This window comes from Thunnus maccoyii, chromosome 13, assembly GCF_910596095.1.
Source record: "Thunnus maccoyii chromosome 13, fThuMac1.1, whole genome shotgun sequence".
Lineage (NCBI taxonomy): Eukaryota > Metazoa > Chordata > Actinopteri > Scombriformes > Scombridae > Thunnus > Thunnus maccoyii.
The window spans coordinates 26,687,154-26,703,876 of record NC_056545.1 but is presented as its reverse complement, the minus strand read 5'-3'; the positions used below and the strand labels follow the sequence as shown (position 1 = coordinate 26,703,876).

At 43.2% G+C, this 16,723-nt stretch overlaps 1 protein-coding gene across 1 annotated transcript in view; it reads right to left on the bottom strand.

Annotated features, from left to right (window-relative positions):
• Nucleotides 1-252: 252 nt before the first annotated feature.
• The window catches only part of med13a (mediator complex subunit 13a), a 78,494-nt gene continuing 62,023 nt past the window's right edge, over nt 253-16,723 (bottom strand). Inside the window, exons 14-30 of the mRNA XM_042431098.1 lie at nt 16,448-16,659; nt 15,778-15,974; nt 11,135-12,057; nt 10,426-10,593; nt 9,576-9,799; nt 9,051-9,240; nt 8,315-8,750; nt 7,802-8,033; nt 7,241-7,432; nt 6,176-6,399; nt 5,190-5,332; nt 4,930-5,088; nt 3,416-3,604; nt 2,819-2,961; nt 2,466-2,630; nt 1,744-1,844; nt 253-1,400 (exon numbers count right to left, since the gene is read on the bottom strand). Coding sequence (XP_042287032.1) covers nt 1,268-1,400; nt 1,744-1,844; nt 2,466-2,630; nt 2,819-2,961; nt 3,416-3,604; nt 4,930-5,088; nt 5,190-5,332; nt 6,176-6,399; nt 7,241-7,432; nt 7,802-8,033; nt 8,315-8,750; nt 9,051-9,240; nt 9,576-9,799; nt 10,426-10,593; nt 11,135-12,057; nt 15,778-15,974; nt 16,448-16,659 — 4,031 coding nt within the window. The 3' untranslated portion in view covers nt 253-1,267. The remainder of the gene's footprint in view (nt 1,401-1,743; nt 1,845-2,465; nt 2,631-2,818; nt 2,962-3,415; nt 3,605-4,929; nt 5,089-5,189; nt 5,333-6,175; nt 6,400-7,240; nt 7,433-7,801; nt 8,034-8,314; nt 8,751-9,050; nt 9,241-9,575; nt 9,800-10,425; nt 10,594-11,134; nt 12,058-15,777; nt 15,975-16,447; nt 16,660-16,723) is intronic.

Below are 16,723 nucleotides of genomic sequence, written 5' to 3'. Positions count from 1 at the left end.
GTGGTGCCAAAAGAGCCAGAGTAAGGAGAGGTACGGTAAAATAAAAGGATGTGCTGAAAAGGACACTGCTATTCTGCTATCACATCTAAATCTCTTGTTTTCTTTCTCCTCATACAAAATAAAAAGGTCAAACCTGAGGTCAGCTACTTCCAAAAGATGCCAATAGTTCTCCTTCCACTCCACTATTGGTGTCCTTATCAAATTGCACATCACAGTCCCCCTCCCCAAAGCAATGAACACAAGCACAGGAAAATAAGTTGACGCACTTTATTCCTAAAACAGAAGCCACACCACCAACTGCTGGCATGGCATTCATATATAATTATTTATATATATTGCCGTTTGGTTTTTGTGTCTAAATGTGTGGTATAAAATACTATATACAACAATGTACCTCTTTATTTGAACACAGTGAAGTTCATTGCTGTACAAGTCCTCTGTAGCTACAGCTTTGCTGTAAGTCCTTCATGCTCAAAGGCATGGAACATAATTCTCCACTCTAATTCTTCTGTACATTGTGACAATACAAATATTCTGTCTCCATTACAAAAAATAATACTCTAAAAGCAACCTACTGGGACTTTATTTAATTTTTATGGGATTTTTTTCCTGGTTGTTTTTTTAATTAAGACGATTACATATATCTTAGACCAATTGCTTTAAAGCAGGAAGGTGATATAAACCTTCTCCATTTTTTATATATAAAAGAGGTTAAGAAATAAGACAAATTATACATTTAAAAACTTACAATAAATAAGATAGATGCAGGCATTTCATTTGGATACTATTTCATCCAAAGGAATATAAAGGAATTTCAGATCTTAAAACCAAAGATCTATTCTTGGGTTTTTTCCTTGATCAAATATGTCCCTTTTCTTCCAATAACTTTACAGATAGACTTGTCTCTCCAAATACAGACTGGCCAGTGACTGTGCTGCCATGCTACATACTGTATCATGACAACCAATCTGTCATTCTCTCACGTTCATTAATTGCGACTCAACTTCAGGTTTCCCCTTCTTCTTTATTCCCTTGTCTCTATGTGCATGTCTTTAAATCACAGGGACAGGGCTGTCTCTACCACCAACAGCCACAGGGGACAGGACCGTCACAGCTTTTAACAGCCGTCTAATCCCATCTCGGTGCAGGATCCAGCTCCGTACTCTGGTCTGGTTCTTGCTTCAGTCTTGATGAAACCCCTTCGGAGTTGTCGCTTTCCATTTCTCTGAAATGTTTCCCCATTGCCCCTCCTGTGACAGGCTCTTTGTTACAACATGTTCATGATGAAGTTGTACATCTGGTTGAGCACCACGAAGTGAATGGGCAGACATGATCGTCGGTCTTGTGTAGCCGGGTCACACGTCAGCCAGGAGAGGGCGTTGTACTGCTCCAGCACAAATCTGTCCAGGCATACAAAAGAAATGAAGTTACTCTTTGATTATGAGCTTTTAGTGGCAATATGTTCTAAAGAATTTGACTTTGTACAAATAAAGTAAGCCTCCAATTTGCAGAGTGATCAAATCCTGGCCTACAATTAACCAATGTACATAATAAACTAAGGGTACATAAAGCATTTTAAGCTCAAAAACTATGTCAAATATATGTTTTGCTCTTGTATATCGTCACTATTTGTATCAAAAAGCTATTTCAGTCTGAATAAAATCTGCAAATCCTAAAATCACCCTGTAAACACAGTATTTCCTGCACTTGACTTGTGACAGTGTGTGTCCCGGTGCTGTTTACCTGAGTACATCTGAGGTCTGATTGGAGTCGAGGGGGTGGGAGTGTTTGCTGTGCAGTAGTTCATCTGATTGCACTGAAGACACATGGAGGTGCAAAGAGGCCTGAAAGAGAAAGCAGAGGGAAAGAGGTGTTTTTAAAGACAGTATAAAGAAGTTATTAACCTTTTATTACATCTCATCTAAAAATGATAGTTCTATTCACAGCAGAGTGACAGTGACTACTTTTAAAAGAAAGGGATATTGCTGCAAATCAAAACTAGATCCTTTTCTTGTACGGGCCATTTGTTTACACACAAGGGCACCACTTGCTAAGGCAGAGACTCATAAGCAAAAAAAAAAAGAGCTATAAAACAGTTTTGCGGTTCATTAATGAAGATGTACTGTGCAAACAAAAGGACCTGTCTAAAAATTGTTCCAACCTCCAGTGGGGACTAACTTGTGGTTTACATCTTAATTGCATTTTTAAAGGAAATTCAGTAGCCTTGTATTATTCAAAGTCTAACAAAATACACAAGTCTAACTTGTCTACTGTAGTTGCCTTACAAGTGTTTATATTTGTTTCATCTCTTTTTCCCCCCTAATGTGCACTTAACGACTACATTTGTTTCACACTAAGTTGTCTTGTTGTTCATCCATAAAGAGACATTTTTTATGCAACTTTGCACTTGTGGAGAAAGGCAGCACTAAAAGAAGTCTATCATGTGGGATGGCAGAGTGTGGTACCTTGAGGAAGAGTGGACACTGGTTCTGAGCCTGCGGACAGGCTGACCAGAACCAGTCGGGTAGTGGGCCGGCTTTGGCCGTGGACACAAAGTAGCCGAGGGCAAGAGGCTGCTGCAGGAGGTTAGGAACCTCTTCATGAGACTCCATGCGGTCCGTACTCTGGCCCTGCAGAAGGTAGAAACTCAGGGTTAGCTTCGTTTCTTTGTGTCATCTTAAATGATATACTGTATGGAACTGTGACAAACACCGTCTCATGTTGCTTTATTCTGACGACACGACGTACAAAGGAACGCGAAACGGGATAAAAGATACTTTCAATATTTCATCATGCAAGCATATGCATGTTGTCTCACCTTGCTGCCATCACCTCCATGGTGGTAATGAGAGCCAGGGGAGTGTACTGGTGAAGTGGTGGGTGAGATGTTGATGATGTCTGGGTCCACCAACTCGTTCTCCTGGTCCAGCAGGTCAAAAATCCCGATAGCATCAGACCCATCTGAGGAGAAGAGGAGAATAATTAAAAAATTGATCCATAAACAAATATGTATTTTTAGTGGCAATCACTTGCACTGTGTAACTTTTTTTGTTCCTCTAAGGACATTATAGGGTTATTTCCATATTTACTATACAGTAAATGGAATGTGTGTGACAATGCCTCACATTTTCAGCAACATTATATTTGCACAAATGAAAACCTGAAGACACTTGAGGGTGCTGTAGATGCTCTTAGTATGTAAGCACACACTACAACAACACTGACTCTTAATAGACTGGAAAAGTAAACAGGAAGGATTTGAAAACAAACAGTACAGATGAAAAACTCAGTAATTGCAACATTTCCTTTCAACATCAGTGAGTTTGTTTAAGGTCTAGCAAATAGGATGAGCTGTGCTGAATTAAAAAGCAAGAGAATCCCAGGGAATGACTGCAGGCGCAAGAGTGCTACTGACCAGTGGTGGCGTTGAGAATGTCAATGTTGGGGTCGATGTTGGTGTAATTGGAGCTGGCCACTTGGACGAAGGCGGAGGTGGGGAAGACCAGGATGTGGGTGCAAGAGGTGTCCTGCGGGGTGCTCAGCTGGGACGTCTGCATGTTCAGGGTGGTGCTGCGGCCAAACACTGAGCCTGTCGACACCGAGTCTGTTGGGATGTACAGAGGAAGGAGAGAGCGGTCAATAAACAGAGCAACAAAGAAATGAGAATTCTTGTCATCATCCTTTTATTTACTGTGGATAACATCTTTTAAGTGGTCTCTGACTGAGCAAATGTTTGAGCTGCAGACATCAAATAACTCAAAAAAGGAGCACAACAAACCCAGACTGTAGTATTTCAGCATCTTTGAAACTGATCAATACCACAAAACAAACCATTTAAATGTAATCCTCTATAAATCCCTCTATATCAGTGTTTCCCCAGGGGCCTTTGAGAGGGTTCCAGGGAGTCCCCAGCAAAAAGGGCAATAATTTATTTTCACTATAATTCCATCAATAACTAACACAATGACAGAATGTATGACTATTTTGGTCATGGGTTTCATACACTTTCTGTAGTAAAATATCTAAAAGCAAAAGTCTTATCAGATGGGGAACCCTGGGACAAAATCTTATTAAATGAGGGTCCGTGGTCTAATTTGGTCAGTTTAGGGATCACTGATGTGAAAAAGTTTGAGAGCCACTGTTCTATATAACTAGTGATATCATGACTTTAACTGTACGCTGTAGTGGAGACATTAGTCCGGTAGTTATTTTTTACACCTTGTCTTTTCATTGCTTTTAATTGGTTTAATTTCATTGCAACATACTAATGAGCAAATCAAGTTACAGCTTAACAATTGTGATAAAAAATTACTGCTCAAATATTAATGGCTTAATTTTAAAGTACTGATTGTATTGACTGCATAAAATACATTTACAGTGGTAGGTTTAAAAATGTGTCCTGTACTTCAGGAAACTAGATTTAAAATGACAGCTGTTAGCTGTAAAATCCCCCTAGTCATAGGTCTAGTATGTCTGTATATCTGAGGCTAACACAGCCTTGCTAATCTTATTCAGCTTGAAGAGATTTTTTGGAAGGAGATGTCCCCAGCTCGGCATCGCTCAACACAATCCTGGTATGATGCACTGACGATCCCCCACTCGTTTCCCAAAATAAACCCATTGATCTGGCTCTCCATCACACCGCATTGAGATCAATGGCCATCTGAGAGGTAGTGCTTTATGAGCGAAAAGGTACATGATCTTCCCTGCCATCAATCTGCTCTGGACAAGGAGGTGACACGCATTGTGATATGCTGCTGCCATCCATCACGCCACACACACACACACACACACACACACACACACTCCCCTGCACACTCAGACATCAGGGCTGCTTTTCTTGGTGAAGTAATGTGACTCAAATAAGAAGTGTACGTTAAAACAGATACTAAGTGTATTTATAATCTTCGTCTTGTGCATACACTGTACCTGGCATGATGATAAAGGATCCCTGGGGCTCCATGGCAACCAAGCACACGCTCAAGATACTGGGAGTATCCGAGGCGGAGATGCCACACATTCGACACATTTCCTTCAGACGGCGGCTCAGTGACTGGAGGTTTCTCCTGCTCAGCAGAATACTCCAGTCTGGAACATCAGGAGAAGAGAGCAGCAGGGATGAATGAAAAAGTGACACACTGGTATGAAAAATATTACAATGTCTTGCGTTTTAGCACATCAGTCCTCACCTTTTAACTCTCCGTGCCCTATCCTGCCCAATCGGCCAATCACCACCCTCCAGGGGACTGATGTCATCTGTACCAGTCCTAAGCACCAATCCCACAGCTTCTGCAGGCCGAGCCGCCGAACCGAGCCCTTTTTCCTCCGCGCTCTGCGGAACACACATGTAATAACCATTCTTAGGATGTATTCAGAACAAATATTCAAGGAAGTGGTTTACCATATAAAGTGCTTTAAAATATAATATTTTTGTGAGCTCAAGCTCAGAGGCGAACCTTGTCTCAAGAATGTGTGTGGGTGGCGTACGGACCATACTTGATTGACAGCTATGTGCATTTCCTCTCAACTCTAATTTATACTTCAGTGGAAAGGTTTCATTTGACAGCTAGCATGACATAATTGATGCAAAAATCACAGTTTTGATATCAAGCTGACACATTTTGAGTGTTGGCGACAGCTGTCATGCACCTTTTGTAAGGTCACAGACAGTTGCAACACAGCTGTGACTGGATGTGGGATATGTACTGAGGAAAAAAAAAAAAAATCAATCAGTTGAGAATGTGGAGCATGATGGCAAGTTGCTCTCAAACATCTACTACACTGGTGTGACTGCTAGACAATCATATAGATAATCGCTATGGACCACATTGTCAAAACTACTTGCAAAGAAAAAAAAAAAGTTATATATTTTTTTATGTTTATTTTTTTTAAAATGTTATGTGTGATGAAAATTAAATATAATAAAAAACTACTTGCAAAGAAACTGCACTATAAACAAAGACATTGCATGACACATTTTCTGTCACTTTGTCACACTCTTCAATTGTTATTAGTTTATGGAGTTTAATCACTTCTGAAAATTCCCAGTATACCTCAACTTGAGAAAAAGACAAAACACCAGTGTGGGGGTCCAGTGGCTTTCAGTCATTCCTACTGATGGTAACAATGACTGTGAAGGTAGGTTTTAATATAGAGCTGAAGGTGGTAGTCCTACCTGTTGGGAACATCTATGTTGATGATGCAGGTCTCCAGGAGTTCCCCATACAGGTCAGTGCACGTAGCAAGGATCCAGCGTTGGTCGTGGGACAGACAGTATCCTACAAACAGCACGTTGTATTTCTGCGATGCCTCACCAAATGTCTCCCCGAGCTCCGTCTGCTTGTCCTTTACCGGTGCCAGGATGAACGGAGGTGTATACAGACGTAGACACTCTGGCCTCTGCAGATGGGGAGGTGAAGATATCAGGAAAAAAGGATTAAGGATAAATGTTCAGCCCTTCTACATAAATGAATAAAAATTGGACATGCTCCAGATATGTAAATTATGCACACGCTTGATTGGCTGCTGGACTTTCACAGCTGCAGGAAATCCTCTCTTTAAATATCTCAATTTTTGCTGAGTTCGCATTCTAAATATCTTTTCAAGCAAAAATGTCCATTATGTGACTCCCATTGTCCCATCCATATCCCAGTTCTCCCAGCGAGGCAGCTCAAGGTTTGCCAGTGCGTTAAAGGGAAAAGGTAGCACTAGCTGCGAGGAAGGAAGTCAACTGAATTAGGTCTTGATCTAAAGCGCCCCTTTGTCTAAACCTGGAGTCGAGATCCCATTATGGAGGTCTCAGGGAGCTAGCCAAGCAGATAATGGAAAGAAAACTCTGGAGTAGCAGAGGGTTACAAGTTCCCTTGGTCCTGTTCCAGCAGGAAAAAAAAACTACGAGGATGGTTAGCACTAAGAACTCTATATCTCATTGTCTTCTTTCTCTTCAGTGGCAGACTGAACATGGCCGAAGCAAAAGGCTGGGTCCTATCAGGTCCAGTCATATCTGGCTGGAGAGCTGAAAGCAACTGAAATGCTGTTGCGAGGACACCGTTGTCAGCCTCTGTTTGCTTGCCTATTGATCAGAGGACAACGCTAGCATGCTAATGCTAACAAAAGATGCCAACAGGATAGAAAGAAAGAGCTGAACTGAGACTACATGCTAGCACAACAACTGCCTCTTGTCTTACAGATGGGTTATGTCAAAGAACTTAGAGTGTAACTGCTACATTTTCACATTTACCTCTGGGCTCTTCAGTGCCGTGTCGATGGCTAAACCCGGGCCGAAGCCCGTCAACGACTTGACATTGGTGGAGGTGGGCAGCGGCCGTCTGCACTGAGCGAAGACAGAGAAGGCTAAAGACTTGAGGTGCTGGGCGTAGATATGGCGGTCTTCACCTCGTACTGGCTGAAGCAGGTACTGGCAGGGGACAATCTGAGGTAAAAAAGGCAGGAGAAGTTATCAGACATTGCCCACACACTCTCTCAAAACAATGCTTCTACAATATGCCATATCTGCTACTTAGAGAAAAGTGGCATTGACCAAGTGACCAATTTCAATTCAGGTACCATTTATTGCTATTATATTGCATTATATTGTTAAGGTGTCTGTTTTTTTCTGTTCACTCAGGGTACACCGTTGTTAATCATGAACAATTTAGTGCTTCTGGTGATGATGGAAGATGTCAGCAATGATGCCACTGAGTATAATCTGTTATCCATTGAGGAGTAATTGACACACTGACATTGAATACACAATTAATTTTCACTCATGCAGTGCGTCTCTTCTGGGAAGTCTATTTACCTGTACAGAAATAGAATTTCGGATGTGTGGAGGCAGGAACTGAAGCATCTCCAGGTAGCAGCGTAGCAAACCCAGCGTCCACATGCTGGAGTGGGCCGGCACTGGCCCGGGGCCACCATCAGCCTCCTCGTAGCTAAAGGGGTCCACAATGTAAACAACAATGGCAGGTGGATACGTGATGGCGTGGGACTCCCCATCTGTGGGCACACCCACCTTCTCTCGTTCCAAAGTGCTGGGGAAAAGAACAAAAAGATCATAAACACACACACATAGTATTGTAAAACCAATCTTGCCCTCCACTTTACTCTGGAATTATATTATTGTGTCTTCCTTTATTTTATAAGAAGGAATTAACCCGTCAGTTAAGTGCTTAACAGTGGTTTCACAACAAAAACTTTAAATACAGTAGATAATAACTTCTTGTGACTTACTGTCACTTGGGTACGAAAGTGATCAAATACAATCAGCCTTTTTTAAAGTTGATGCAATGCATGCTGATGTGTCCTGCAGTACCTTTCAGGAGGCTCTGTGGGGCCCTGAGCCTGGCTGCTGGAGTTGTCCCCTGAGGTGCCAGTATTCTGGGTACCAGCCTGCTGTCCCAGCTGTCCACTCTGGGGGCCACCTCCCTGGCCCTGGCTGCCCATGCTCCCAAAGGGGGGAAAAGAGCTGGGCTTGGCAGGCGGCATCCCGCTGCCAAGCTGGCCTGACGATGTCACCAGACTGTTGGATGACGCAGAGCCATTTCCGGACCCACTGTTGCTGCTGCTGCTGCTGCTGTTGTTGTTGTTGTTGGGAACAGAGGAGCCTGCAGCGTTCACTGAGCCTTGCTGGCCAGCTGAGCCGGAGGTGGAGCTAGACAGTTGTGTGGATGATGACTGGCTGGACGATGGCGGGGTACTGGGCTGTGTGAGAAGGGAACTGTCCAATGGCTGTGATGCGAGGTATGGAGCTAAAGGAAGAAAGAAAATCACCATTAGACTTTTATTGATAACATCAAACACAATTTGAGAGAATGAAAAGATTATTTCATTCGAAGCTTATTCCATTTCAACTTGACCTCCTCCTACACTGACACTCACTCTAAGCTCTGCTCACTTTCAAGCTGTCAAGGCTCTCTAGCTAGCCTTTTTATAATAACTAAACCAAGTGATGTCAAAGGCAGAAATTCAGGAACAAAGAGCTGACTAATCCAAGTACTGAGCAACGGAAAAGTGCGTCAGATACCCACTAGGCTGTAAATGACACATACCAAGGTTGTGGCGGCACACTTGTGCATAGAGTTTGAGCTTAGTGAAGGCGTCGCTGTTGCTGCTGGCAGCCTTGAGGAACCAGTCACTGACTGGCTGATCTGCAAGGTTCTTGGCTCCGTTGCCACCGACGAGGACTATGCCATCAGGGTAGCCTTTGGAAATGGGCCGGTGCTGGCCCAGTCGACATGACTGTGAAAACAGATACAGGCAAAGTGGCAAAGAGAATGAGTGTATGAACTGATACATATATTCATTTCATGTGAAAATAGTTAAAGAAGGGAGTTGCAGTTGATCTTTTTTCATAAATCAGATCAACAAAAAATAATGTTTTGACTCATTTTCATGTTCCAATAAAAAGAAACTTTTCCATCTGAAACAAATCTTAGACAATTATTCTATTTGCATAATTCACTGCCAGACAGCACCAATGAAATACTGCCAAAGCTGGGTGGAGTTGAGTAAAGCAGTGTTTATTTGGATGGTGCTAACACTGAAGAGTTTCCACCCTTCTTCAGAGTCTCTACCTCGTAGACAGCTGTGAGGTCTCGGAAGAAGCTCTTGGCGCCACTGAGCAGGGCCTCGTTGTCAGGACAAACCACCAAGTACCCGATGTCCCGCTGGGAGCCAAAGGGATCCAGCAACAGTTTCTCCCAGTAGGGCAGACCAAATGGAGACAGCACCACAAAGTCATACTCATAACCCACCAGGAAGGTTGGGATGGGCAGGGGCTCTGGGGACTCATCTGTGCCTGTGAGAGTGAGGGGAGAGGAGGAGGAGAACGAAGGGAAAAGCAAGTGTGGGAGGAGGTAGAAAGAAACACAAAGAGCAAGAGAGACACAAAGAAAGAAAGAAAGAAATAACAGTGAGCAAGCATTGTTAACAGGTATGGTGTCAGCTGCCCTCCCTCTTCTTGTGCCCTCCACTGTGCATCAGAATGTGAGGTCAACAAATGATCTGACAGCTCCTCCCGACAGAGCTGACATCTGGACCACAGCAGAGGGACAACGCTGCCGATTGATCTGACAACTTCCAGAGTTTTTCCACTTCGACACACACACATCCCAAATGTCAACCACACAAACAGCAAAAGTTGTTACAACCCTCACAGTAGATATCACAGACTTGATCAGTTAAGATGACACATACTATGTGCCTTTACTTAAAGGTGTGTTTATCATGAATTTCAGAAATCTTATTCTTGGCACAAAAGTCAGAGGCCTCTTCATATGTTATGGAAAACAGAAATTCACTGATATCTGATTTGAAAACATATCCATCAATCCCTAATTCTACCTCTAATCTGGGTGGTAGTTTAACATCAGTCAGAACTGTGTATCAAATGGATGAACTCCCCCAGCTCGTCCCCAGCTTTACCGTATGAGCCCCGTCCAGCCATCTTGTGGAACTGCTGCCAGGTGAGGGGACCCTGAACGCCCCACGACCGAACTGTCCTTTTCTTCTGGATCGCGTCCTGGAGTACAGGCTGGAGTGACATCAGCACCCGCAGAACGTCCTGAGAGCACAGCGCACTCACGTCCACTGCTGGAGAAAAGAGGAGTAAATGGGAAATTTCATGAGACATGAACATGAAAAACCAACACTCAAAAAAAAACAGAGTAGACATGTAAGTGAGGTTCCTAGAATGAGGTATTTTTCATGCATCATGTCCTAATCTGTAACTTTTTGACTATAACTTTTTACAGCATCAGAAAACTTTTACAACTTTGAATTTCTTTGTTGTAATCAACATTTGGATTACACTTGTACATTTGGTAAGATTTATGATATTAGAAATACAGGTGACATCATCTCATAATCAATCCGAGGCAGACTGCTAGCACCAAATGTTTCACATAATTACATATAAACTCATACATTTTTATATTAGTTTAGCTTTGCTTTTGAGATGAATATCTTAAAATAAAATAAAAAAAAGATCAATTCCTAACAGCATCGTCCTGCTTTTTCATGGTTAAATAAAAACAGTCTTAAAACTACAATGACCAGTAAATGTAAAACATCATTTGGTGCCCAAATTAGCCATTTTCGGCATGTTTGATTACAACGTAGATTTGCATCTTACCGTTTTGTTTTGACCAGTGGTGCAGGCAGGTGCTCTTGACCAGCGCCTCGTCCACCTTGCCACCCGACATGTTGTCCATGAACTGCCTGCCGTGCTCCAGGGCCATGTAGCAGTCACTGTGGTAGTCCCTCTCCTCCACCCTCACACAGGGTGGTACAGGGGCCCCGCTTGGCCCCCGTGACACTATGTCATGCTCCAGGATTGAAATGGGTGAAAAAGGGTTGGTACACTGGTCCTGCAGGAGGAGAATCAGCTCATCTGGGACACGGTCGCCCCTCCCGACTCCAGTTCTCTCTAGAGAGGAGAGCCGCAGCTCTTCAAAGCGCTTTTCTGCCTCGCGGCTGACGTCTGAGCCACGGCCGATGATATCCAGCTCGTCCTCCAGGAAGAGGCCTGAGCCGTTGCCATAACGCCGGTTGACCACGGCGCTGAAGCCACAGCTGCAGAGTTCCTGGGCCTCGCTGACGGGGTCGCTCAGGTACACGCCCACGTCGGCTCCTTTAATGTTCATGTTACATACGCAGATGCAGCAGCTGTCAAAGTTGCAGTCCTTGAAGAGGTTCATGACTGACTCTGAGAGGATGAGGGTGACATAGAGGCTGTGGGCCTCTGGGATGGAGGGTACGGTGGCCGGTTCCACTGAGTTCAGCGGTCGGCACGTGGAAGGGGTGGACGCTGGCGAGTACAGGTCGGAGTTCTCGTACTTGAGTGAGCCCTGGACACTGGAGGGGCCTCGAGGTGTGCGCGGGGTACGTGGGGTTCGTGGGGTGGGGGCAGAGAAACGTGGGGTGGCAGGAGAAGGCAGGATGCCAGCGCCACTGTTACTTGGTGGAGCGCTGTTTGACATGAAGGGTGTGTGGGTCTGAGGGGTGTAGGTCTGGCTGTAGTCCTGGTCCATGGTGCTGCCCACACTGGGGATGTTACTGGGAGCAGAAAGACAAAAGGACATGAGTAAGAAAAGATGCAAAAGCTAAAAGAAGATACAACAATTACACTGTGGAAACACAGTAGCACATTTAAGGGTTTTAACATAGGGCTGGGGGTATGCAGGGGTCCTTAAGTAGCCTGCAGTCATCAGTGTTCATTTCCTCAACAAAAACTAAGAAAAAATATTTGCTGACAACTTTTTTTAAATGTCAAACACATGATGAAAAATAAATGAAAAAGTACCCTTCAAAAATGAGATCTATGATGAAATGTTTTACATCTTTCAACAAATAAAAACTAAATAGGAAATGGACAAATTAATTAATTCATGTTTTAATGCAAAGTCTTATTCAACTACCTGCATGTATGGGCAGAATCACACACTGTAGCTCTGGACCAGTAAAACAGTTTCCTCCACTGCCCAAAAATATCTCTTGTTCAGAAGATGATTTAACAGTTTGACCTGTTGCACTACAGTTAATATGAAGCATCTTGTATTCAGTAACGTTCTGTCCCTGCCAGTAATGTTATCTGATGTTACCAGTTCTTGGTAGAAACAGATGGACTGCATTAATCTACAAACCACTGAGAATAAGAAGAGAAGAAGCAACAAAACAGCTGGACAAACTAAGAAAATATGCAGGCTGCATGCTGACATTTACAAAAAGGTAGATTAATGTAACATTATCAAGTGTTGTGGATATGGGGGTAACATAAACTTTACTTCAGGTCAGCTATCTTTCATGTTTTGACTGTGAACAGGTGAGTGAATCCAGCTTCTCGATGATGATTTACAGAGGAGGGTCAGACTGTTGTATTAGTGCTGTGACATGGACACAGTCTGTGTGAAAAAGTAAACAGTGCCTTTTCTGCTAATCTTGCGATGGATGAGAACAACACTTGTAACCATGGCAACTGTATACAACAAAGATGATGATAGCTGCAGCTTCAAAACACTTAGAAGACATGAAAAGGAAAAATGCATGACAAAAATTTGACTTAAATGTCACTGATAAAAACTAGACTTGTGCTTCGTTTTGTTGACTAAAACTAACAAAAATCAAATGACTAACATGTGACTAAGGCTGATTTTCATCATTTTTGTCAAAAGAATAAGACTAAATCAAAATCAGTTGCCAAAATTCAAACTGGCTGAGGTTAAGCCATGAGGTTAATTAGAAATTACAACTATTAGACAACAATAAAACTATTGCTTTTCCATGTAAAAGAAAACAGCTGTATGTGCCACCTGTATGATGATATACCTGTATACATCTTTTTTTTTTTTTAACCTTTATTTATTCAGGGAAGTTTCACTAAGAAGAAGCCTCTCTTTTGCAGGACCGTCCTGATCACATTCACACCTGGAATCTGCCCAGTACAACCACAGTCTGATCTGCCGGCCACTGAGCAGCTCCACTGGAGCGGTTGGGGTTAAGGGCCTTGCTCAAGGGCACCTCAGTAGTGGTAATGAGGGAGGGGCAAGTGCTGCTTTTTCACTTTCCCTACCCAGATTTAACCTGCCGGTCCGGGGATTGAACCGACGACCTTCCGGTCACAGGCTCACTTCTCTAACCTTTGGTCCACCACTGCTCAACAAGGAGGGTACATCTAATTGTGGCATGACGATTAGATGTAGTTCACAAGGGAGACATCCAGCATTAGTGCACAGTAAATACTTTTGTCTTTTATCTGAGTTTTTTAAAAAAAAAACCAGAACAGCAACTTTCAGTACATTGCTTCAAATAACAACATACTGTTATCTAACCGTCTCACTGCATTTGTGAAGATAGTTCGAGTAATAAGGCAGTAGGGCACGACGACGTTCACTACAAAAGGAATGCAGAACGGGCTCAGACTGCACACATGTTTACACATGAGAGAACAAGAATGCAGGAGAGAGAGAGAGAGAATGAGAAACTTGTAGCAAAAAGAAGCAGAGGGAGCGAGAAAGACATTCGATAAACATTTCAACAAGCGGTCCCTCTGAGGTAAGGTTTATTTTTGGGCTGGCAGGCTACTGTGTGGAAGCAGTGAGAGAGAGAAAGAGTGTATGAGAGAGCAGGAGTGAGAGAGAGAGAGAGAGAGAGAGAGAGAGAGAGAGAGGGTGAGCACATCATGTCCCTAGCTGTATGTGAGGAACAACTCCTGGCACAGACCCATTAGAAGGAAGTCCCAGCGCAACTCTCCTGCAGCCAGGGCACGTTCATGATGGGATGCAGACGCAAAGGCAGCACCACTACATTGTTATAAGGTCTTTACTCATGACTCTCTGGACACTGGCCAGGCTTAGCCAAGTGCAGACACATCTCCCTCCTTTAAAGCCCATCTTAACCTGGCTTAGTACTCCAGTTACACACTTTCTAAAAAAAAAAAAAAAAAAAATGAAAGAATGAGCCTCACTTTTATTACAGCTATCAAAAGTGTTTTAAATTTGCCCACCATTGTTGCTTGGTCTGCTCTACATTTTCTGTCATATGGGAAATTTCTTAAAAATAATCTTAATAATCATCAAGCAATAGTATGGTCCCACAGTTGCAATTAAAAACATGAAATTATTCCTTTTTTATGTGTTTAAAAAAAAAAAAAAAAAAGTCAGCCAGCTCAGCCTAATTTGCTGAATAAACTATACACCGACACTTCACTTTCAAGCTATAAGCAGCATGTCTCGCCTTGTTTAATCATACCTGAGGAAATGCTTTGGGGCCTTTGCTCCCGGCCATTTTATCAGTTTACAATGTCTGTGTTGTTTGTTCATAATTGAATGGTTTACAGTGCATTTTATGTGGTTAATTTAATATGGACACACAAAGTTAGGTCGACACTGTTAAAAAGTGAAACAGGTGGTGCATTACGGTGAAGTTTTCCGGTTAGATTTAGATTAGTGAACCTCTCACATTTAGTGAGCCAGTCAGATTTCATGTTCTCTGGTCACTACAACTCACAGGAATAAGTTTAAAGTTTAGCATAAAGTGTAATAAAGGTCCACAGCCCTGATTACAACTTTTGGTTTTTTTTCCCTGATAAATATGTTGATTGGATATGTCTGCGAAGCGTTGCAGAGGAGAACTGTGACAGATAAACTAGAGACTCCAAGCTGCTATGAGTGGTGAGATGGCATGGAGCCGCTGTGGGGGCCCCGCTCACCACTCCAGTGATAATCCTCATCTTCAACCAAGGAGGCATTTTACACTCATTTCCCTGCTCCGCCTGAGGCAGCCATGCATGGGAAATTGAGCAGTCTGCTAAGGGGGTGTCCGGGGAGAGACTAGAGGGTATGTGTGGACAGAGAGAGACCAGAGTGTGAGTGTATGCTTCCTTACACACAAAAAGGCACACCAGCTAGCACAGCCTTGGCATGCCTTCTGCAAGCCTGAATTAGAACGCCTCGGTAACCTTCTGCCAAGATCATCATGATAAATTATAAGGAATCTTTGAAACAGACTAGATAGGAATTATCCGGAGCTAAGGCATGCAGACGAGTGTCAGCAAGGCCAGGAATGGACACGACTGGAATCACCCGAAATAGTTAAGTAAGACTACTATTTTACTTGCATCATAGTACTTTCTACCCACAGTACTCTGATATTAGAAATCCCAGCTGTGTGATAATAAAAACTTCCAAAGATGGGAGTTTCTGCTCTCACAAGATGAATTATGTATTTTTTGTACACACTCCTTGAAAACCTCAGTGAAAAAGTATTACAGCGGCATACCTGTCCTTGTTGAGGAAGGTCATGACAGGCACAGGGTTGAGCATCTCCCGGCCCATGGTCCAGCTTGGTCGGTAGATGCAATCTTCTGGTATTTTAATAGGTGGGAGACACTGGCTGGGTAATGTCTTCAGGGGAGCAAACATGGAGCAGCCTACGAACGCCTGGCACAGCTCTGGCTTGTACACGAATGAATAGTCCTACAAAATGGATAGAAAATTAATTATGTCTTCACTGACCTTTGCAAAGAAAATCTGTCCTGCAGGAAGGTTACAGCGCAGGGACACCGCAACATCATCAAGATTTTGCTTCCTTATATTCCCACAAACACAACATCTGTGGCAGCTTCATCTAAGTAACTTTAAGTAATAACACTTAGACTTGACACAGTCTAAAATGAAAATTTATCAGTTCTATTTGGAGTTAAAACATGCCGCAGAAAATGAATTATGGTGCATGCAGTGACATCATCTAGTCATTATTTATCTAATCAGTGATTTACACTCAGTATAGTCAAGTTGGTGAGAAAATTCCCAAGATTCTGCCTAAAAATGAGCCTATCAAAGAAAACCACCAACAATCATTCACTTGGACTTGTGTCATCCGCTGGCTCTGGCAGCAATCTGACCTACTGGTTAAGTCAGTTCAACAGATTTGCTGGCTCTAGACCCACCTTGATCTCAGATGGCTTGGGGCTGCAGAAGCTCTCCTCCACCTCAATCTTGAAGTGGCCTCCCAGAGATGATGTGCCATCCAGCGTGGTCATGCCTGGGTTGGGCTCCATGCTGCCGTACTCTTTGCTGCACATGTTCATGGGTGAGTAGCCCATGATGTGCTGCTCCAGGGAGGGGGGTGTGGGAAACATCTGGTGCAGGTCTGCTGAGCCTGATGGGTGAGAAGAACAAGGGGCTATCATGTGTGGATGACTTAACATTGTAGAATGTGTAAT